A 25,544-nucleotide genomic window follows, 5' to 3' on the forward strand; every position below is an offset into this window, starting at 1 on the left:
TCAAAGTCTATAAACCTAAGCCATTCCATCCATTTAATTTTCAAAATGTAGTTTTGATAAAGGTTGTTTCAAGTAAAATAAATAGATATACAACGTACCTACGGCGCTTTAATTTTATACAGCCTTAGGGCAGACACGCTAGGAATAACTTACTTATTGTTTCTCTGTTGTTTACTTGGAGTAGGTATTGAAGCACAAAACGAAAGAGTAGGCGGACTTATTCTAACTTTAGCAATTCCTCTAACAAAAACTTTCTGCGCTAAAATGAGTAATAAAGGAAGATTGCGTCTTTATTAATTTAGTATGTAAGTATAATATAAAGTTGTATGCACCAATGTGGCACATTGTTTACGTGCAAATTAACTAAGTTCTCAGATTCAACCCTGATCTTTTGGATTTCAGTCCATACACTAAAATGCTATCGGTTCAACGCATGGGCCATGAATAGCTAGCACTCTGACAGACTACAGACACACTTCCGCATTCATAATATTAGTATGGATATAGGATTTACATGCAGGCATACATATGAATACTAGTCCAGGCTATATAATACTCTCGCTTGATTAACAGCGCATAGACAATACATCAAACTTCCTCTATCCGTCGGTTCTCTCAGCAAAGGCACGTGCAATCGTCGAGTATTTTTCAAAACAAACTGTAAGCACCTGGCAAAAAAGAACTGTACTCTAACTTTCATTTGGAACGGACAAAACGATACATTTGTATATTGTTCATCTCAGTTTTTCTTATTTAGGGGACCGTCCAAAATGAAAAAAATGAAACCCCTATGGTGCGACTTTGTCCATCCGACACAAGTTATAACTGATCAGTTAATCCTACCGACTTGTTGCAAAAAAAACTATAAATTATAAACTTTTACAAGTGTTAGAAGGTAGTTAGGTACTGGAAGGGTATTAAGTTCTGCAGAACTACATCGCAACTTACAAACAATATACCAACTTACCTAAATGTAATCCGCAAGGAATAGCAAGTCGGGCGATTCACCTTCATAATATACAGAATGCTCACCCTAAGCCGACGGCGACGCCGTAAATCAGGCGATATCGTAAGGAATTACGGAAGGAAGGTCTCACGCCTGGCCTTAGGTTTTATGGCTCTCACATATCCCCTAACACAGAATCTAATAAAGTTTAATACAGAATGTTCTTAAAGTTACGGTCACACCTGCGCGTCATGAACGCGGGATGCAGGATGCTATGCGAGAGCGTCCACGACGCGAACCAGTAGTAGTGATCGCGTAATGTGAATACGCTATTAAAATATAATATCGTGGGGAGGCGATTACCGCGCTGTTGACGTACTCGTTCGTAGTCACAGGTTTTTTTTAAAGAATATTGGCCATGCTAATCATGAATAATATTCCCGTTTCCCCTCCAACTAAGCGTAATAACCGTTGAGCTATTGAAGCTCTGAATATTCTCAGGTTTGGATGATGCATAATGGTGGTCACATCACATTATATTACAGAATACAGATGCAATCCGTACGATGTGGTAGCGTTTTTTATTTGAAAACAAATGCGAATGATGAACTTAGCACGAGCCGCACGTATTGTGTGGTGGTTTTGGCAGCTACTTTTCTTCTATCTAAATATATAAAAGGAAAAGTTAATTGACTGACTGACTGACTGCTCTATCAACGCACAGCTCTAACTACTGGACGGATCGGGCTGAAATTTGGCATGCAGATAGCTATTATAACGCAGACACCCACTAAGAAAGGATTTTTGAAAATTCAACCCATAGGGGGATAGAACAGGGGTTTGAAATTTGAGTAATCCACGCGAACAAAGTCGCGAGCATAAGCTAATGTATCTATGAATTCTTCATAGCACATTGCCATGAAGCGGTGGTAGCCTAGTGGTTAAGACGTCGGTCTCCTCCCAAGAGTTCGGTCCCGGGCACGCACCTCTAACTTTTTGGAGTTATGTTTGTATTAAGCAATGAATTATCACTTGCTTTCATAAGGATTTTTATTCATTAGTACGGTCTATATCATGGCCTATCATAAGTCGTTATTGCCTATCATAATTCATATCAGATTTAGCTGAGCCAGGAAGTAATTAGCATGTCTTGACGTGACATTATTTAATATAAGTTTTCCGACAGGAACCGAGCGAGTCACGGAAATGAAAAGCGTCATTTTAGTGTCCGGGTTTCATTTCCGACCCGCAGCGACTTGTGCCCCAAATATGTCAATCCTCTTGATTAAATGATAAATGGAAATGAGGAAAATAGCTCTTGTCCTAACTATGCTAAAACATGCACTTTTCAAGCGTTAATCACTCAACAACAATAAAAGGTTTTTTCCTGGTAGGAGTTCAATTCAAAGGGACTTTATTATAGGTACATGTGAAATTGTCTATTGTGTATCTACATCGATGGGCTTTATTGTTATGTATCGCCTGAAGAAACCATTTCCAAAAGACTTGAAACTTACAGTTAGTTACTACAATAAGTTAGTAAGTTTGGACCATGTTTGGAACTAATAGTGTTTTTCAAGGAAAGCGCCAATTCTCCTGAATGATAAATAAAAAGCGTGTCTCTTGACTCCAGTCAGATAGAGCCCGTTTAGAGGATGCACCGCGCTCTTGTACTATATGAATAACATCCCCCTAGTTGAAGAAATAAAACTGTCTGAGCACTCACTTTAAGAGCATCCTCGTGTGAAATGCCCGAGAACGGCGTCCCGTTGACCTGCAGGATGGAGTCCCCGGGCCGGAGTCCTGCGCGCTCCGCCACCGAGCCTTCCTCCACTCGCGATATGTACACACCTACTCCTGTTCAACAAATTACAACTGTTGATAACTAAGGGTTTAAAAGGCATTTAAGTGTTACACTGTACATGAAATAACCCTTTTAGCGACAAAATCTTGATCGGTGAAGTCTCAAAGTTAACTAAGTTAAAAGGATAACTGTCACAGCTAAGTAGGCTTTACAAGTTATAACTAAAAATAATAGTCGACTAACTTATAAACATATTATATGATATACTTATCCTATAATATGTACCTATGTCATCTAAATATACAGGGTTACAGGAAAAGAGGACACGATCCCGTTAGGGGGTTATAGTACAGGACATAAGCTATCAAACGACCCCTAAAGTGCTTATGCGAAAGTGTATCGTTTTCGAGTTATTCATTTTTTTATTTATTTTTTAGGTAAAGGGGTGTTTTCCACTTTATAAATTAGTAAAAAAAAGAAACAATGTATTTCATCAGATTTATTTTTATTTCTTGCTAGTGCATATCCTTGTTAATAATAAACAGTTATAAAACAAGAAAAATCTTCAAGCATTTTAAAAGTACAGCCCAAAAACTGTAAAAGTTTTCGATTTTTAAATTTAATACTTTGAATAACTTGCAAATTTTCTGTAAAAATTACTATGGCACTTATCCTGCGGATTATTTTAAAAACATCTACGTTTTGTTGGCTATTCATTGGTACAAAAAGATTACAAAAAAAAACCATAAAATCAAGAAAAAATTACACAACAAAGAGACCAGGTAGAAAATTTCAACAAATGCTATTGCCAAAGAATTAAATCAGAATCAATGTAAAAACGAGTTTAATGCAAAATCGTTAAAGATTATTTTTCAATGGGGTCAAAAGGTAAAATAAAATCAGTCAAGTGCGAGTTGGGCTCGCACACGAAGGGTTCCGTACCATCGTACAAGAAATAACACTTTTTAATTTTTTTTAATTTTCATGGCGGCCATTTTGTAATTTTTAGTATTTGTTATTATAGCAGCAAAAGAAATACACATTCCGTGAAAATGTCATGTTCGTCCGACCGTCCGTCCGTCCATCCGGCCGTCCATTTGTCTGTCAGTGGACTGTATCTCGTGAACCCTTATAGGTAGAGACTTGAAATTTGTACAGAATGTGTATTTTTATTGCCGCTATAACAACAAATACTAAAAATTACAAAATGGCCGCCATAAAAATAAAAATAAAATAAAAAGTGTTATTTCTTGTACGATGGTACGGAACCCTTCGTGTGCGAGCCCGACTCGCACTTGACTGATTTTATATTACCTTTTGACCTCATTGAAAAATAATCTTTAACCATTTTGCATTAAACTCGTTTTTACATTGATTCTGATTTAATTCTTTGGCAATAGCATTTGTTGAAATTTTCTCTGGTCTCTTTGTTGTGTAATTTTTTCTTGATTTTATGGTTTTTTTTTTGTAATCTTTTTGTACCAATGGATAGCCAACAAAACGTAGATGTTTTTAAAATAATCCGCAGGATAAGTGCCATAGTAATTTTTACAGAAAATTTGCAAGTTATTCAAAGTATTAAATTTAAAAATCGAAAACTTTTACAGTTTTTGGGCTGTACTTTTAAAATGCTTGAAGATTTTTCTTGCTTTATAACTGTTTATTATTAACAAGGATATGCACTAGCAAGAAATAAAAAAAATCTGATGAAATACATTGTTTCTTTTTTTTACTAATTTATAAAGTGGCAAACACCCCTTTACCTAAAAAAAAATAAAAAAATTAATAACTCGAAAATGATACACTTTTGCATAAGCACTTTAGGGGTCGTTTGATAGCTAATGTCCTGTACCCCTTAACGGGATCGTGTCCTATTTTCCTGTAACCCTGTGTAAAAGGAAAAGGTGACTGACTGATCTATCAACGTACAGCTCAAACTACTGGACGGATCGTGCTGAAATTTGGCATGCAGGTAGCTATTATGACGTAGGCATCCGCTAAGAAAGGATTTTTGAAAATTCAACCCTAATGGGGTGAAATAGGGGTTTGAAATTTGTGTAGTCCACGCGGACGAAGTCGCGAGCATAAGCTAGTTGAAAATATTAACACTGTGGTCTATGTATAATAGTTCTCTTTAATACTATTAAATTTGTTGGAATCACTCTAAGAAAACATTTCAGTATTTCCTAGTGATGAACGAAAACGATAGGAATAGTTGTCATATGTTTTCACTGTTGAAACTTGAAACAAATAATTGTTAGTACGTGAAAGGAAACGTATTTGAAACTATTGTAATTCCTGCTAGCTAGTAGCTTCTTGTTTAGGAGTTTGGAACATTAACAGCTAAAGACTTCTTTTTTGTGGAGGGTTTAATCACTCGTAAAAGAACCTTTATTTCATCGCTTTTGTACATTTTAGTGCTTTTATAGAGCATGTTTGGAATGTTTGGATTAACCTTACAATATTAAGTATGTTTTATTCTTCATCAATATTATATTATTATAACAGCTTGAATGCGATCTTATAAAATAACGAAGCTGTCAAGTGGAATATTGATTAATTTATTAATCGATAAGTATTTAATACTCGCTGATGCCCGCGGCTTTGTCCGCGTGGAATTAGGTTTTTTTTAAAATCCCGTGGGAAATCTTTGATTTTCCGGGATAAAAAGTAGCCTATGTCACTCTCCAGGTCTTTATCTATACCCACGCAAAAAATCACGTCAATCCGTTGCACCGTGATCCAAGGACAAACCAACAAACAAACACACTTTCGCATTCATAATAAGAGTACTGATGTTTTACATTAATAGAAATACATAAGTACATTGTTACTAAGAACGCAACATCGTACCAGAAGCTATATTATCGCTAACTTTATAATAATAATAATTATAACAATGCTAATTCCGGAAAACATGAGACAGCGGGCTTGCAATAAGATAGGCCAAGAGATAGCTAATCCATTGAGAGAGCCTTGATCGCAGATAAGAGAGCTCTACGACCAGCCGACTTCTATTTATACCTACAGCTCATGTGAATCGATATTCGGTATCTGAAGCTCCGTTACGTACCTACTATCAACAAATGGCAAAACTGATGGTAAATATTTATGCAAACATTATTTTAAACATTCGCTCCTGTTAATTTTGTATATTAACCTGTTCAAATGCTAAAAGATTTAAAAGCTAGCCACACCCTGTTCGAAAAGAATTTGCGGAGCGTATAGCATATTAAACTTATTATTGAAGCCGTGCTAGTCTGAGGAGTCCACTGGTAACGGAAAATTATCTATGGAGCGGTCTCTGACTCCCTGGTTATGTGGTTATGGTGAGTACGAACGATAGCTTAGTTTGAGTATATGTGACCTTCTCGCCTAATTTGACACAGATTCCAAAGCTCTACAAGTCTGCGGTGTATCTGCTTAATGATGACGAGTCGATTTCATAGCCCTCTGTAAGTATAAGTGAGATGTTTCCTTCCCGCCTTTCACGCAAACGCCGAAGCCGTACAAGTCTGCAGGGTCCCTGATCATGACGACAATGCGCGTGGCGGGTTTCACTGATGGGACCGCGACAGCGGCGCTCTCTCTGACGAGTAGGTACGACTGATGTCATAGCCTTGTGTAAGTGTAAGTGACCTGCTTCCTTCCCGCCCTTGACGCAGATGCCGAAGCCGTGCGAATCTGCGGGATCCCTGCTCATGGTGACGGTGCGCGTGGAGGGCTCCACCGGTGGCGGCGGCGCTCCCCCCGATGAGTACGGCCGCTCCCTCTCCCGATCGCCTCGATAGATTGCCTAGGAACAATGACGCGATATTAGTAAAATAAAGATATCTTTCTCGAATGTTTCGGGCATTCAATCAGGTTCTCCTCTTACAACACTATATTTCAGCAGTAAATATTATTACACAATGAGCTTTAGGAAGATATACTTACTCAGCAGCTTCAGCTTCATCGTCTCTTACTCATACCTATGTGACGTTTTGTTGATGACTTGCAGTTAGTCTCAACGGCAAAGATGACGCTCTTCGAAGTCGAAGCTGCCGAAATTATCTTTTTCTAAAGTTCGAGGTGTATATATTTCTGCCGTGTAGTGTAGTTACTAGAGTGTACTGTACCTACTAGATTACTATGAGTTGTGTAATATTACCCATTATTATCAACTCCGTAGACATGACATCATTGAAAGCAGTAGAGTGTTACATAGAGCTTTCAAATAAGCGTATTTAATTTTAACATGAGTAGCTTCAGAAGCCAAAACAAACTCATTGTATCTTTATTGTTTACATTTACAAGTTGCGGCTGAAATATATTTAAACAAGCAGTCCATTTAAACAGAAACTTTACATTCCAAGGAAATCGACAAGAAAACAGACAATATTGACGATAGAGAATAGCGTTTTGCAACAATATTTGCAATCGTTGCCAATGTACGAAGACTTTTTGTCCTCACTATGAAATATACTTAAATACAAAAATTCGGGTTTTAAAATTATGGCTAGTGCCGTTACGAAATACAATTTTTATAACTTATCCATTAATTAAAAAATACCTATCTTTAAAGGACTAGTGGGTAGGACGTCATACTCCTAGTCGAGCCGACTGGGGTTCGAACACGGGCACGCATTTTTAACTCTTCGGAGTAATGTGGGTTTTAAACAATTATGTAATCTGAGGAAACCTGCATGCCTGAGATTTCTCCATTATATTCTGAAAGGTGGTGAAGTCTGCCAATCCTCACTTAGCCAGCGTGCTAAACTATCGCCAAACGCTTCTCATTCTTATTACTGAGAGGGCGAGATGGGTTGATGATTCTTGTTAATGATTACTATTTTTCGTCGATGACACTCGTGACCCAAACGTGCATTGAAGAACTACTTACTTATAGTTGAAGCACTTTTAAATCCATTTTCCAAAGGAGAGCGCAAACAATATTGAAGAACGGAAATTGCTTTTTAGCACCTGTATTTGAAACAGCGCAATAAAATTGGATATTGAAAAATCTATTTACTGAAACACTCTAAATATAAGTCTTACAGCATTCTTTATTCTTAAGCAATCCTGACTGAAGCCGCGTGGATGATTAAAATATTTTAAGTAATAACGTTGTAGCTTGTAGCGTTTTGTTAAATTAAGTAAAAATTCCGTCTCAAGTTTGAAAAAAAATACAGAAAAAGTAATGACTTTTGTCTTTCCTTTATCACAAGTTAAAATCTTTTCCAATATTATCGCAGGAAACCTCAATTGCCACAAAACGAGTTTTTAGGAGCTCTTCTAAATTTATTTTCAAAGAAAACAGCAAACAATATCGGGGTGAGAAAATTGCTATCTGGCACCGAGCGACGTCTAAAACAGCGCAATAAGTTCCGGTTTTTAAAGGCTCTTTCCGTAAATGTTTTCCGTCCTTAATTTGAATTTTGTGAAATTCGTGCAGTAATTTGTTTGACTTTTATTTTAACTTACAATCATTGCTTGTAACAGGCCTTTACACGAGTATATTTAACTCAATAGTAAAAAGCAAAGATAGGAACCTATTCGCATTATTTTGTCTCTAGCTACAATGATAACTTGCAATTGCTTGCTTTCTCAAATTATGTTTTCTAGCTGATGCCTGCAACTCCGTCCGCGTGAGTTTGTATACACGAGATACATCTTGAAGCTGATGGAAGAAAAAAATAAAAGTGAAGAGAAACTAAGTTACATAAAGTAAGGCATGTAGAGGCGGCCTTATTGCAATCAGTTACGGGCAATATTGGTAAAAGGACTTGAAAATAGACAGCGAGGGCAAAGCGAAAAAAAATTGGTAAAAGTTCGGTTAGGAAACTTTTTTTCGAAAAAGGAGCAAATGAACTTCAAGCATATTAACGCGAATGATATCAATCATAAGCCCAGCCTAGCTAATACGGATTAACTTCACACCACTTTGATCAACAAGTTTGCAGTTAGGACTAACTTCATCAATCACAGAGGTTGGCCGCCTGGCGCCTGTCAACTCACAAGAATTTCACGGCCTTTGTTAAGTCGTACTCATATTATGTGAGCTGTAACTGGAACTGCTAAACGTTTATTGCTACCAAAATAAACAGCGCAAAACTTCTACGTACTCGTAGGCAGGGTTGAAAAAAACAGTTTAAAAACATTTTTTTGTTTGAAACATGTTTAAAACTGTTTTTTTAATAAAAACCGGTTAAATGCGAATCATACTAATGGTTCCCCACCATCTTACAGGAAATCTCAGACCGTATAATTGCTGTGATTTTGTAAACTAATTTGGTCAGGTTGCTTTTCAGTGCCCGCCTTAGTGACGCGACGGAAGGGAACATTGTAATTTATATTAACTGACGGTAATTTTTAAGGCACTCTATGTAGGCGTACGAGTAGATAGCGGTGCGAAATCTCACGCGTCTGTTCCGTGCGCCCGTAGCAGCGCGATGTGCCTTAACCGGGCACATGAGTAACTTTAGGGCGTTTACGCAGCATACGTGAGCGATCTTGACGCGAACGAACGCGAAGCGGCGCGCCGAATATCAGATCCTTGTCATAATTACCTACTGAAGTTGACAAAATGTTAGTAATGAGACATCTATTAACATCTTATCAACACGAGGGCTATTTGTTACAAAGTGTCAATTTTAATTCACGGTACGCTCGGCGGGGCGCTCCGAATCGACACAAAAAAACTATAACTTCGTATGGCACACCTCTTCCAGTGTTCTTGTATTAGTCCAATTCACTGGTAGAAACGGAAAATTCGTGACGGAATTAAATAATTTATTACCTCATAACTTCCGTTAGAATCCAATTTGGAAACGGAACGGGGCACACCACTTTACTTAACCGCCCGAAACACAGGCACATCACGCACTGTTTTATATCTGGTTCCAGTTGGTATTATTTAGACTGTTTATCGATCCTAATGCAAAGAAAATGCCTTTATTTTTAAACAAGGTTGAAATAAAAAGCACATTCGAAATAAGTAGCTTGAATTTGAAATAGCTGTGGCAGCTTAACAAAGCAAAAATCTATTCCTTAGCGGAAAATTTAGCGACAGTCATACAGCGTTCTTATGAAATAAATAAGAAACTGATTCTTAACTATAAAATTAAGGTTCATAATAAAAAAACACTTGACAGAAGTGTATTCTCCAGTAGCTGACCGTCAACTGACGATGGTAGACGATGGCGTTTGCTTTTGCTGTATCCATGGCACATACCTACTCGTAGCGTGACATATTATTATTATGTATGTGACTTATCGAGACACGCCCCCATTTCGTATCGTCACATGCTCATACAAACTGGCCAAGTGCGAGTCGGACTCGCGCACAAAGGGTTCCGTACCATTAACTATAAAAACTAGCAAAAAAAATCACGTTTGTTGTATGGGAGGCCCCTAAATATTTATTTTATTCAATTTTTTTGTATTTGTTATTATAGCGGCAACATAGATCATCTGTAAAAATTTCAACTATCTAACTATCACGGTTCATGAGATACAGCCTGGTGACAGACGGACGGACAGCGGGGTCTTAGTACCATTTTAATCTTTGGGTACGGATCCTTAAAAACTGTGTTTGACTTCGATGAATAATTATTACACTTGATTGATATTGATATTGATCGAAAATTATGTCTATTTAAAATACCTTGAAGGCGATAAAGGGTTGCAAGCTGCTCTTTACTGCAATCTAAGCGTGGTCATCTATACGTGTACCAACCTTGAGAACAGATCACGATTTTTAGGGTTACAAACCCGAAGGGTGCCAACGGGACCCTATTACTAAGTCTCCGTCTATCCATCTGTCAGCGTACTGTATCTCATGATCGGTAATAGGTAGAGAGTTGAAATTTTCACACAGTGTGTATTTCTATTGCTGATATACTTAAGAGCAAATAATAAAAAATTCAAAATCGCCACCATGCAAATTAAAAACAAATAAAAAGTGTTATTTCTTGTACGATGATACGGAACCCTTCATGTGCAAATCCGCCTAGCACTAAACCGTTTTTTTTAAGCACACCTCGGAGGTGACAAAAGGTGCATAAACCCCGCGCCAATATTAATTATGTACCTACAGTACGCGGCACAAAATAATGTACATCGGCCTTTAGAATGATATTTCGGATTTGTAGAGTGTTGTCTCTGTCACTCATATCTATATGACGTTTTGTCAGTCTCAACAACAGAGGCAACGCTCTACAAATATGCTATCTCCTTCTTAATGTCGATGTACATTACTTTCGGTCGCGTACCTATTGTAAGTAATCTGTGTCGCTACGCGTATGTGTCTCACACACAAGCATACGTATTAATTTTCTTTTTAAAGAATATTAGCCATGTTAAATGACTAATATTCCCCTTTCCTCTCCAATTAAGCGTCAGGCTTGTGCTAGGAGTAGCTACGACAATAGCGCAACGGGTGGGGTTTGAACCGTCGTCGACCTTTCGGTTTTCAATCCACTCCAATACCGATTGAGCTATTGAGGCTCTAATTCTCTTCTTATTGTTTTCACTTTGTAAAATACAATTGTCTGAGTTTTGGTAAGTACCTACTTAAAATCTTAACTTACGACATAGCAACTTAGCAACTCAATAGGTACATTCTTCCAATCCAAACAACCGCCAACCATATTATTAACTATTACCTACCTAAAAAGAGCCCTTGGGAATGCAACATCAACTTTCAGTTCTAGCAAATGTTTTCCTAAGAACACGGTTATTAGAAGATGAGTAAGTATACTTACCTACCTATGAATGCTATAGCATTCTCGGACTTCTCTTGTAAACGTTGGTCGCGCGGGGCATGAATAACTCAGTACTATCGACTGAGGCAGCTCGCCTCAAATTATTTACACATGACGGCCCCTACAGACTATGTTCGCACGTCCTACTATTTTAGAACCCATTACTTACTAAGTACAGGTTACAAAGAAAAACATAATGTTTTCATGATAAACAAAATGTTTGGGACTAGCATTATTAGGTATTCATGAACTATTTAGCATATATTATAGTGTTTGAATAATAACGTTACAATTGGACATGAAAAAATAGAGTTTATGTCTTAGCACGCAATTTGATTAACAATACCTAAGTACCTAGCCTCAATCAGTTATCGACAAAGCATAGCCAAATATTCCGTACGCTTCGTTAACCGTTATAGCGTCGAAATGTGTACTGTGGTGGACGTATACTCTACTGCACGCGTCTGCAATTAGGTTGTAACTCCGTAACTTTGAGTCAACCGATCACGGCAATGCCCTTTGTCGCATGCCACGCAGTAGGCATAATCATAACCAATCATGAGTATACAGGCTCACAAAATGTTCTTTCTTATAATGTCCTTTTCACAAAAGGTCCTTACCAAAAAGTCCTTTTCTCAATGACAAAAAATCTTTGTTAAAAAAAAAATTGCCTCGCGGGTAAAGGTGGTGGTAGAGGAGCTGGCAGCAGCGCTAGTGGTGAGAAGGCGACAGGGCCTTGCCCGGCGCCGCCGCTCCTGCTTGCCCGAACAACCATAGAACTTGCTCCAGTGATATGGTAATCCTTATCCGTAAACTCACATGATGCGTTGTGCTGCTTGGACTGCTGGCTGGTGAGTGCCGCCTCGCGGGTAAAGGTGCGGGTAGAGGGGCTGGCAGCGGAGCTGGTGGATGTGAAGGCGGCAGTGCCTTGCCCAGCGCCGCCGCTCCCCCTTGCCCGAACAACCGGAGAACCTGCTCTGGCGATATAGGCCGTTTCTTGCCATTTGCGCTCAGGTGGTTTGTACTGTTGCGCAGACTGGTTGCTCCTGTATAAATAGAGGAATTTCTTAATTTTAAGTGAAATCCAGTTTAAGTTATACAATAGTATCTACTAAAATGTACATACTTAAGTAAATATTAATATATATACGCACCACAAAAGAATGATGAAGGCACAGAATACATAATACTACCAGTGTACAGGTATTGGGCTAGGTAGGTATATACAGTACATTTTCTGAACAGTCTATGAATAGAATACAATAATAATTAAATTTGACGAATATGATATCATCCTCATTTTTAGGTCGGAAATTGATTGACAGCAATAATTACTAACGTAAATCTAAAAGGTTTCAAGTGACCTGGGATTAGACCATTCTATGAAGACCAAACTTGTGGAGTCAATGCCATGTTTTCCGACTCTTGTGGTGCGTACCAAGGTACAGTAGTAAGCTTTTCTAATAATTTTGCAAAAACCTAATAAACAACAAAACGCAATCAAAAAAATAGCCACGTTATTTTTCCATATTATTTTCCCACGTAGCTATATTAAACGGATAGAGGATATGAAACGCCTACACGGAAGAAAGAAATACATAATACCGCACGTAAAACGGTCATATATAAGCATACCCAATTTACTCGTAATATTTTCCTTGAACCTTAACCTCACATGGGTCCCGTATTTATCTAATAAAACTCGAGTTTCATCAATTCAGGAAAAAAGTTTTTATAGCAACCTTACGAAGCGCAAGTACTTACGAGTCTAGAAAAGTGTATAATTTCTGCAGAGGCATGGTCGTATTGTTATACCGCGTAACGTACACTCTTTTGTGTTTTAGAACGGATTTTCTAGTTCCTTTTCAGGTTACGGTAATGTTTAACGACGCTACATCTTTCTCAATGAGTCCACACAATTTTCTCTAATGATACTTATTGAATTTCAGATTGCTATGTTTAGATTAACTTTAGAATAGCTTACAAAATTTAATTAAAAGTTTAAAATCAACGTCTGGTCATCATATTATAAATTGGTGGTAAAAAAAAGATGACAAAAGAATTGTTTTCAATATTGATAGTACAGGTAACTCATGACAATTCTCAGATATCGTAGAAGAACCAACGTATGAAGAGTGTTTTTGGGTAGTGGTGCTACGAATAAGTGCATGATGGTCTTGTAAGGAACCTTCTACGAGTCTACACTGTTAGCTATCGTTGGTAAACCAAGGTAGCAAGTCCGGGAGAGTTTTCCTGGGTAGTGGTGGGCGAATAAGACACATGATGACCATGTGAGGAGGCGTACGATGTTGTAGGAATGTGTAGGTCCAGAAATCAGAATGGTGTCGGAAATGCCAGGCGGTGAATGGTACACGCCACACGCACCCGTACTTCCTCGGACTTGTAGCTGATGACCTGAAACCCAACGTAGGCTGCAACTTCCACAAACCTGCACTGTTAGCTATCGTAGAAGAACCAAGGTAGGGTGTCCGGGAGAGTTTCCCCGGGTAGTGGTGCTGCGAATAAGGCGCATGATGACCATGTGAGGAGGCAGGTCTTTCCACAATGGTGTAGGAAGTGCCGGGCGGAGAGTAGTACACGCCGCCCCGCGCCCGAGCGCGCGCGTCCTCCGCCTCGTAGCTGGTGTGGCGGTTGTCCTGCAACCACTGGTCGTATCCAACATACTTTTAAAATAACCTCTTCCCTTTTAGGAAAGGGATTTCAACTTATTAGGTTCAATATAGATGTTAGTGTTTATTTAGGCATTGGTCGGTATCACATTATAATTATAAATTACGTATTTTACAGATTATAATACAAATAATATAATATTTTTAATTTAGTTACAGTCATAATATAAAAATCCCTTGCTTAATACCAAGACATTGTACTTAGCTAATTGTCTGTAAGCATTTAATTTGGTTATCGATTCTTTTATCAAGTGAAGTTACAGGTTTCGTTTCTTTTAATTACCATGTTTGTACTCAAGTATAAGCCCATTTGTAGCCAAGATTGTCTACAAATAGGCCGACTTCAGAGCATGTTCGCCCGTATGACGCGCTTTAGTTCAAAGACGTCAGAGAGAAACTGCCTACGACGAGATATATGTATATCATTAACACCACCGTACATACAAGCCAGCTTTATATGAATCAGAACCTTAAATTGTATCTTTATTTAATTTGGACAGCAAAAAGTCCTCAAACCATTTCAGAATTGAAAGTATTGTGTTGTCAGTTGTCACCTGCTGAGAGCGCGAGTGGCGCGCGAGATGGTGCGCGGGCGGGTGCTGCGGCGTGGCGGAGCGCCAGCCGTAGCCCTGCGCGTAGGGCGGCGGCCAGCGCGCGCCGAACTCCGCCAGCTCCGAGCCCTCGCCCTCCCCCGACCTCATGCCGGGGGTCGCCTGATACTCTGCAACAAAATAACATTCTTTATTATTGAAAAAAGTAAGTACATGGAAGATCCGTTTTCTCCGGACTCGGAGTAACCGACATTGCTCTACTGATTGTTGGAGAACAGGCAAAAAATCAATCTTCTATAGAAATCGCCGCTGGAGAAAAGTGGAACAAAACATTGGAGTGTTGAAAATCCCCACACAAGACCTAAGTACCTATATTAGCTGTGAACAAACGACGATCGCTAATTCTTTTTTGTACTTGTAGAACTGAATCGGAATGACAGCAACCAATTTTCAATCTAGCTTTACTCATCATTCTGAACCTTGTTTACAAGTTTTTATCTGGAGCGATTGTTCCATACACATACACGTGCACTACCTCTACAGAATATTGAAAAGTATAATGATCTGAAGTACTTAGTTGCGATAATTATTTTACAGGTATTTTTTTGGTGATCATTTTCAGTCGTTTTCCCGTTTTTAGACTTCGAAAATAAGGTTTTGTGTTTTGCGCCAAAAATAAAAAGGACAAAAATACGAAGGCATAAATAACAACAAATAAATGGAGTTTACAAGAAACAGCAATTTGCGGAGGCTCGTAGCACCTGGGCGCGGTCCAATTTATGAGTCCATCGACTTCCAGGCCTAGCACAGTCAAGCAGTATGGAAGTTCGTGACCTAAGTAAGTACATACAGTTCTTAGACCTTATAACTTAAGAACAAAAAACCAGTAAGTAGATACTCTATTTAACCCACCCACATTTAATAATAATAATAATAATAATAATAGTTTTTTATTGTCAGGCATAAAACCCATAAACACATTTAAAAAATTACAATAAAATAAAATAAAATTTACATCATAAAGCATACATTAATATATTAAGAGGTGATTAATTAGCTTTCACCGCATATTTAATGCTGTTACTTGTTTGAAATTCATTTCAAAAATTATTTTAGAATAATTATAATATCTAGTATGTATAATGCACCTAGTAGGTAGTAGTATGTTCTCGTAGGCACTTGTCTATATCAAATCATATAAAGTAACCATTTATAGTATTGCAGATTCTCAATATCTTTGCATGTTTCGTGTTATTAGATACAAACTGATCCCTGCGGCTTCGCCCGCGTGAACTTTTTTGGTTTGTAAGTTTTTAAAAATCTCGTGGGAATTTTTGATTTTCCAGGACGAAAAGTAACCTATCCGTAGTAGCCCGTCCCTGTGATGCAAGATATCTCAGTACCAAATTTCGTAAAAACATTTGAACGCATGATTCTTTAAAAATCTCATGGTATCACCACGATTTAAGTATAGTATAATACACGGTACATCGACCGCCAGTGCTGCTTTCGCTTATTCGCCTAATGAGTTCAAGTTACAAGGTGCTCTAAGTTTACCAACTTTCCTTGGCATGCTAACAAAACCGCTACCTCGGTTAGCCTTAGTAGAGTTTATTTCAACCCATACTATTATAGCTTTTGTTTATAAACACTGTTTTTTATTATTTACTAGCTGCCCTGGCGAACTTCGTTCCGCCTAACAGTCGATTCAAATTGTTTAAATTTTTCTCTCCGTAAGAACCATCCTCGTACTTCAAGGAATATTATAAAAAAAGAATTAGCGAAATCGATTCAGTTGTTCTCGAAATTTGCGATGAGCAACACATTTAGTGACTCGTTTTTATATTATAGAAGAGATAGAGATTATGTTAGTCATTTATTTATTTAATTTAACACTTTATTGCAACAAGAAAAGACAATTACATAGGGCATAATTATTATATAAGTGGCGCGTTTGGAACCCTCGTATCTTCAGTTTTAAGTTTACATTATTGTCTTACCAATTCAACAAATTGACAGTCAAAAAGTTTACAATATTAGGTTAAATATACACATAAGTCACCTTTTGTGTATACTTAAAACTAAAAGTGATCTCTATCAGGCAACCCATAATAATTATGAACCTTATATTTCTGTGAGATGGGAATTTGAATTAATATGTAGCTATTCAGAAGTTAAAAAGGCATTAGATGCATACACGATTTGACCATCAAAAGTTTTTAAATCCACGTATAATTACAATTTAAGTACCTATCTAAATTATCTAAACAGAAGATACCTATTTCCTAGAGCCAAAACCTTTTCCATGTTCAAAAGTCCAATATTATGATATGATATGATAGCGGCAAGGAACGGAAATGGGCTATTTTTGCCCCGCCAGAACTCGCGTTCCGGAAGTTTTGGCCATTCCACGGAAATATATTTCACCGTCCAACCCTAATTACTTGAAGAAAACGATGATGTTAAAAAGCTTTTAGTGAAACCTGCGCGGCATGCTATCGTATAGCTTAATATATACATACTTAGTTTATTCACAGTAGAAGAAGAAATACAGTAGTACAACGACGCCTTTGATCTTGTGCTAAATGACGACCACTACGACTCTGTAATGACTTTGCCATGTAGGTCCCCGAAATACTGGGTACGGTCGAGCCTGCCCACCACTCCCGTATAGGTTTATTGACAGTTTTTTATACGAAATAGTGACCGTCAAAGTTTTTAGCAACTAGCATGACTTTGGAACCCTAAGTACTTTCTTTATGCGTGTTCACGATTCAGTATTGAAAAACTTATCGGGTAATTTTTAAAATAGTAGACTTGTCAAAATACCACGATGATTACTAGAAAACACAGCCGCAATATTCCGTCGAACATTTTGTAAAAAAGAATTGAAAGCGAAATGAACCGATGAATTAAAATACGATTCGTTGGTATGTAAAAGCTCGGTAAAAGCAGTAAAAGCTCACGGCGATTTAATTTGATTCAATGATATAGCTGGAGCGCGGTTTATCTATAGAGATATTTTCATTTATAATATCTAGCATTAGGGCCATAGCAGACATGATATACTTTTCTCACCAACGTTCGGCGACTTACCTAGTTGTTTTTCAGAAGCTCAATGCCGCGTTTGAAGCACGCTATGCGTTACAGCTGTTGTAGTGATTAAATAAATTTTCAGAAGCTCGATGCCGCGTCCAAACGCTAAAACAATCAATTTCAATACAGCGATCGAACGCAGCAAATCGTCAGAACGCGATTCTGCATCGAAACAATCGCTGAAACGCGTGATTTCAATATTGCGGTCGAACGCAGAAAGACGTCAAAACACGATGCAGCTTCAATAGCTGATTGCTGATGTTAAAAGCATCGTGTCTGCTATGGCTCTAGGAAAATTTGTTTCCATTTCCATATATATTATAAATGCCGAAGCGTGTCTCTCCTTCTATCATCTCTCAACTGTCTGTCTACCGCTACCTTTCACGGCCCATCCGCTTAACTGATTTTGGGTAAATATGGTACAGCTTGCATCCCGGCGACGGATGTAGGCTACTTTTTATCCCACGGGATTACTAAAAACTTAAATTCCACGCACCTTCATGGTGCGGGCGCCGTCTTGTATTCAATAAATATATTGTAACGTTACCAAACAATTTAACGTTCCAGTATGATATAGCGTAAAAATCAAGTAAACAGCCCTGCCATATATTAGCGCATTCATGTCTTCAACAGCATTGTCACATAATTACCTTTTACCATTCAGAAAAGATTGTAGTCTTGCGTTGGCTTTTAAAATTTATCGTTATCATTTAAAAATAGCGAAAAATCGTTTATGGTTTTTTTTCCATTATTAAGTATTCTATTGGCAAAGCGCTAAAATAAAGCTTTCAGAACTTTTTGTAACAGAGCCAATTGCTTCCCCACCGCCAAAATAGTATGTATTAAGAATCATAAATATTCATACAATAAAGGCAGTTACGGACGATGAATACCTATTGGGGGACATTTAGGAGGGAATATAATGTTACGAAGTTATTGACAACGAATTGATGTATTCCTGAGCGTAGCCGGCAAAATGTCCGCACTGCGGTCCGATGTAAGTTTACGTAAACATTATCGTTCAGACTTATCAATAAATATTTTATTAAATGAATCACTACAGATATGACAACAGCGGCACAAGAACGTGGCGTCTGGAAGTCCCTAAGAGACCTATGAGTTAACTACCTATGTGATATGTCCAGCAGTGGAAGTCTATCGGTTGACGACAACGATGATGATGGTCATGATGTAGACAAGATGAGACTTAGAGACGAAAATATCTGTTATCACTATCATCGATATAGAAGACAAAAAGAAGTAAAAAAAATTATGAGAGTTTTAGCTTAACAAAGACTTAGTTATATTAATACTACTTGTTCGAAAAAAAATTAAGTGGCAATTACGCTAATTTAACTACGATACGACTTTTATGACTCCATAAAAATAAAGAAGTAGGTACCTACCTATCTACTTATTAATATCCACTTTTATTGTTAACTCTATTGATACTACAGGAAAGTAGGTAAAAAATAGTTACGTTACAATTTATTGCAGAAAATATTTTACTATGATAAGCTAAAAATAGACCGGATAGCCTGGCGAGGCGCCAATCAGGCTCTGCTTGCTAACTTTTTGTGACGCCACTATATGCAGAGTTAGATAAGAATTTTTATTTTCTATTAAAATACCAATTGCAGAAGATATGTATCTTTCTTTCTTTATATTTTTTGTAAAATATATTATATAATATCATAATAAGATGATGACTTAAAACTTTAGTTGAAGCAAGAATGAGTTCGATGAAAAAAGAATAAGTATACCTACTTACTAGAGAACTGTGCCGTTGTGGTCTCAAATACCAAGAGGAGCTTCTAATTTGATAAAATATGAAAAATACTTATTGGCATACTGAGTATTTTTTCATATTTTATCAAATATCTGGTCACAAAGGCATAAAAACGTTGCTTACCCTAGATGCACGCCTAGATGAAATATATAGTTCAGTGCGTATTTTTCATAATGATCTGCTACTAAAGAGGGCTCCAATATCTAACCAGGTTTCATACCCTGTGCACACTACTGGGTAAGTATACCAGCAAAAGCCAATGAATAACAGATAATGATTTTTTAAATTATTCTCTTCAATAATGAATTCTCGCCCCATAAACTACCGCTATACAAAAAATCACATCATTTTATTCCTACAGTCCAAGACAATATTTACCACTTTCGCATGGGAGTTGAACAGCAGTTTGAACTCTGTCTGACTAGACACGTTACCTTGCTATCAGATACTACGTAATCTTACTTACCTGTATACAGTTTTTCCTATTTGATTAAAAATTTGCCAAGTTTATTTATCGCAGAGAACATTTCACATTGATAAGCTAAAATAGACGGATAGTCTGGCGTGGCGCCAAGCAGGCTTCTCGCATCCTTGCTAAGCTTCCACATTATGTTGCCGACATGCATTGCGTATTTCTCAAACGGGGTATGCCCATAGGAGTATAGTTACCGTTTTAGCATCTAAAAGCGTTGTTTATAGCCTCATATTTCATCAGCAAAATAGGTATTAATTTAATTTTACACCTTAGTTGCGAAACCTTTGTGTGTGTAATGTTTATCGTAACATACTTACCTAATATAATGAATGGCTTTATTATGTTTAACAGAGTAACATTCGTGGAAGCTTGAATTTTCCGTGAAATTCTTATTTAGTACTAGCTTATGTTCGCGACTTCGTCCGCATAGACTGCACAAATTTCTACCCCCTATTTAACCACCTTAGGGGTTGAGTTTTCATAAATCCTTTCTTAACGGATGGCTACGTCTTAATAGCTATCTGCATGCCAAATTTCAGCCCGATCCGTTCAGTAGTTTGAGCTGTGCGTTGATAGATCAGTCAGTCAGTCACCTTTTCCTTTTACTTATATATTAAAAGTAGATAATTAAGTATTACCGGATTCTAGAGTGAGATTGCTTTCAAGATAGAAATGTAAAGACTTTTTATTCAAATAAACTCGAATTCCGACAAGCGCTTCGTTTGCATCCGTGTTTCCTGTGAAGTAAGACTTGAATACCTTCAAGGAAATAGTGAATTGGCATCTTCTAGGCAAGCGCGCTCCAGCCTAGACCTCATCATTGCCCTGGTTCTCAAAAGTCAGACGTCGTGATTATCGTCAAACACAAGCTTATCTCACAATTTAAAAAATCCAACGATGATTAATCATATTACCTATACTGAAATTGCTAAAACGTCTCAATAATAACAGGTAAGTACACAGGTAAAATATTACAGTAAAGCTACCTTCCCAAACAAAGTTGAGCAGATGAATGTGTTAATCATGTTCAGCTTGACTAGTCATCGATGAAGCAGGCCACTGAATCGGAAAACAAATTCCCTCTACAGATATTCCGATGAAAAATGTATTCTCTATTATTGAATACCTAATGACCTGATACAATGAGAAAATTAAAACTTTTTCAAAATAAGTTTTTATTAAAATGTATAGTCCAGGTAGCTGTATGTTACTTAATCCAAAAAATCAAATATTTTTAGAACTTTAACCAACTGAACATTTTTCTAATAGATCCATAATAGATCTGATAGAAATAGGAAGAAAACCCAGCTTTTGCTACAAGGTGGACATGCAAATATTATTAACCAATTAAATTGTCTTTTATTTGATTAAATTAAATTAAATATAGGTAAGTCCACTCCGGAATCCATCAACACACAGTCTGAACCGCTGGGGTTAGAAACTTGAAATTTCGACAGTAAGTACGGTCCTTTTATGACGTACTTATAGTCACTAATAATTAAGAAATGATTTTGGAAATTCCATCACTAAGCGGGTTATGGTAGGGTATGAAAGTTCGTTATTTTTCAAGTTGACTTGAAAAATAACGAACATTGCAATTTAGGCTTTCGGTTAAAAACCAAGAAATAATATTTCTTTTATGATTATGTGAAACTTCACTTCTTAGGAGGTTAAAAACTGGTTGAAAGTTTGTATGAATGTCTGTCTTTTTCAAGTTATAATGTTAAAGTTAGGTTTTCGATCAAAAATGAAAACTTATTTCGGGATTTTTGAGATGCCTACTCCTCGCCGATTTTCAAAGCGAGCGAAGCCGCGGCGGGTTTGCTAGTTCAAAAATGTACTTATTTTCAGTCGAGCGCAATGGCCGAACATGCTGGGTAACCTTACATTAAGAGAGTAGCTAACACAACTGATGATGACAGGCAATCTTAACGCCTCGGATGAGTAAAAGTATCGAGTCACGATGAATATCAGAACCATCCACCAACACGTCAAGTACAGAAATATGTAATTATAGGAATTCCGGAAAGAAGGTACAAATTTAATTTAAAAATGCCGATACGTCCGCTTTGTATCCGCTTATCGAGAATGTACAGCCGGCAGACTTTATTGTATCTGACAATGAATATTTAATTTTGAAAGAGTAGAAAGAAATTTTATGGACAATATTCTATATGGACAGAAACCTTGGCTGACGCACCGACGCGAGGGTTCCGTACCTTGGAAGGTTACGTGTAATTATTTTGTTGCTAAATTATCTCCAACTGCAAATGTACTTTTGTAATTGCAAAAAAAATTATAAGTGATACAAGTTAATAACTGTCTACTTTGTCGTATATTTTACTCGGTTACTTATAAGCAGCTTGTTTTACCCAAAATATACCTACTTACTTTTAATTTTTAGCTTCGTAATTGCTTTGGTATATCCATACTAATATTATAAATGCGAAAGTGTGTCTGTCTGTCTGTCTGCGGCAGACTTTGCTAGACTTTCACAGCCCATCCGTTCAACCGATTTTGACGAAATTCGGTACAGCGATAGCTTGCATCCCGGGGAAGGACATAGGCTACTTTTTATCCCGGAAAATCAAAGAGTTCTCACGGGATTTTTAAAAACCTAAATCCACGCGTACGAAATCGTGGGCATCAGCTAGTTTTAAATAAAGGTATTATAAATATTGACGCCCCAGACCTTTGGGTCAAATATTTTTCTCCGCAAAATCTCTTCAATAAAAACATGATAAAAACACAAAGGATGACAAAGCCGTAGAAAATTATGTTTTTTTAAGATATTTTATGATACCAAAAGATCTCATTACGAAACCTGCATTAATGAACAACATCCACTGTCGGCCACTGGCGATGTAGTTAAAATGACATCTATGAAAACGTGACGTCACGGGAGCCCGGGGCCAGGGTTCAAGGCCGGGGAACTAGGTCAATGGGACATGGACGGAGCAGGGCTACGGTGGTACTACGAAGCTACGACATTGCTACAAATATTAATGTACCTTCTAACTCTGTAACCTTATACACTTTTATGCAGAAAAATGTATTATTCTTGGTGACCGATCAATTGACAAAAAACAAATGACAAAGTTTCATTCCCCAAACAAATTCTGGCAAAATTATGAATCATATTATGATCGTTATAAAACTTATGTTTCTACAAATAATTCACTTGATAAAACAAATTACCAGACAAATTGTTATTTCATAAAATACCATTTGACAAACAATTGATTTCTTAATCGTGTTGTACTAATTATTGTAAAACAACATATCGCACTTTTTTTTTTTTATAAAATGAATTGTTTGATAAAATGAACTGTTTGATAAATAGTTTAAGAATTCACCAAATCATTTATATGTCGACTGGGCCGACGGTAGAGACCGCTTACTATAATGGGGGGTCTCTTTCCTCCCCCCCCGCTCCCACCATCAAGAGCGAGCGAAGCGAGCTCGGGACTCTGACTCCGAACGGTTAGGTTAGAAGGGGATGGCGGGGTCTTACAGACCACGCCATTCCCTTCGTGGGTTATTTCTTTTTTTACCACCCAGAAAAAAGGAGCCCCGCGAAGCGGCGCTCCGTCGACGGGCCCCGGTCGACGAGAAGAGACCACCACTATGGTGGGGGGTATCTTTCCTCCCCCCCGTTCCCACCATCAAGAGCGAGTGAAGCGAGCTCGGGACTTGGGGCACTCCGACTCGGAACGGTAAGGTTAGAAGGGGATGGCGGGGTCTTACAGACCACGCCATTCCCTTCGTGGGTTATTTCTTTTTTTACCACCCAGAAAAAAGGAGCCCCGCGAAGCGGCGCTCCGTCGACGGGCCCCGGTCGACGAGAAGATACCACCACTATGGTGGGGGGTCTCTCTCATCCCCCCCCCCCGCTCCCACCATCAAGAGCGAGCGAAGCGAGCTCGGGACTTGGGGCAATCCGACTCGGAACGGTTAACATCATTCTCGAAGTTGCACCTTCATTTTCTTTGTTGTAGAAAATTATTTTCCATTTCTTAAAAGCATTTTATGCAAATTGCAAACAGTGCGGCTTTGTACAAAGCTTTATTTTTGTAAAGCTGGATTCGGTTCGCCTAATCGCGCTAATTTAAAAAAAATGGAAAACAAAGGAATTATAGTTCTTACAAAATGACTTCTCACGCGCTGTTTTAACTTTATGTGTCAATTGTCATGTCAAAAGGACGATTTTAGTCATTTATATACTACTACTACATATACTTAGTTAAAATAGCGCATTAGAAGTCATTTTGTACGGACTACAATTCCTTTGTTTTCCTGGGATAATATGTAGCTTAGATCACATTATCATCACCACACATATATCACCTAATTAGTAACTAGTGTCTTATTACATACAACTCTACTCCTTAGAAAATTTAGTTTTTATTACATTATTATTTATATACAAGATCATAGTATAAAAGTAAAAAGGATTTTCTGTATTATGTATTTCAATTCTCTAAGGAAATACAACATTTATCTGGGAATACCGGAAAAAGCCGAACGTATGTTTTCTATACTGTGTATCGAAATAGAATTTCTGAATGAAAATAATTCTCCAGAGAAATTAACGAAAAGCTTGGATGGCTGAAATGGTCACTTTTGTCGTAAGTAAAACACGGCTACCCCTCCGTTCCCACTTGTCATTTGTCGGGCCCGGATTTAAATCGGATGTTCCAGTGGCAGAACATTTTAAGTATATTGGAGGGTCGATATTGAAAGAGTTCTTACTGTCTGTAGACACCGTGAAAAGAAACGTATGAGCTTTACTCTACGGAAGGTAGCCATCTTTATTTTAGTTGTCAGAGTTGGACTTTGACACGCACGCATTTGTTGTGGTTCACAATTTTCTCTCGCATTAAATTAATTAAGTAGGTATCAGATTGTAGCTTAGCTAATTATTATTCTTTGAGATAGGTAGGTAGTTTCTTAATCGTGATATTTAATTCGGTGATTGTGATATAGTTAGAACAGTAATTGTTCGATGCTAATGTACATTGTGTTAAATCGTAACATCTAGTGCCATCCGGTGACTTTGTCTGCAAAGCACTATTAATAATGTTCGCGTAGTTGTTTGACGAATATGGAATACTAATTATTGGTGAATATTAGAGTAATTCGTGAGTTAACGTTTGGCTCAGTGGATAGATTATTATAAGGACATCCGTTAAGGTTATTTCTGCAGACGCTAGTGATTTAGAGTGTAATTGGAGATATACCGGCAGTTGAGATAATGATTAGTTTGAAGTGATAGTTTAGTGCGATAGTAACTTGAAGTTAACTTTGATAGTAGGTACCCGCTTTAGAATCGTATAACCCGGTTGGTAAAGGATCATTGATGACTCTCGTGTAATGTTGAAATGGATTAGACAATGAGTTGCCCATGAGATCGAATAGCTTACATTCTACCTGGTTTCTGTTGTGATCG

General features: G+C 37.6%; 1 protein-coding gene across 6 annotated transcripts in view; it reads right to left on the minus strand.

Moving 5' to 3' along the window:
• LOC117983340 (whirlin-like) overlaps positions 1 to 25,544 on the minus strand; it is a 131,611-nt gene that overhangs the window by 94,457 nt on the left and 11,610 nt on the right. For 5 of the 6 annotated variants that reach the window (XM_069499025.1, XM_069499021.1, XM_069499010.1 and 2 more), the window contains exons 2-6: positions 14,739 to 14,905; positions 13,944 to 14,160; positions 12,314 to 12,540; positions 6,390 to 6,546; positions 2,673 to 2,803 (exon numbers count right to left, since the gene is read on the minus strand). In XM_069499025.1, coding sequence (XP_069355126.1) covers positions 2,673 to 2,803; positions 6,390 to 6,546; positions 12,314 to 12,540; positions 13,944 to 14,160; positions 14,739 to 14,885 — 879 coding nt within the window. In that variant the 5' untranslated portion in view covers positions 14,886 to 14,905. The remainder of the gene's footprint in view (positions 1 to 2,672; positions 2,804 to 6,389; positions 6,547 to 12,313; positions 12,541 to 13,943; positions 14,161 to 14,738; positions 14,906 to 25,544) is intronic. The other variant, XM_069499011.1, reaches the window with a different exon arrangement.

Source organism: Maniola hyperantus, chromosome 1 (assembly GCF_902806685.2).
Source record: "Maniola hyperantus chromosome 1, iAphHyp1.2, whole genome shotgun sequence".
NCBI classification, from domain to species: Eukaryota; Metazoa; Arthropoda; class Insecta; order Lepidoptera; family Nymphalidae; genus Maniola; species Maniola hyperantus.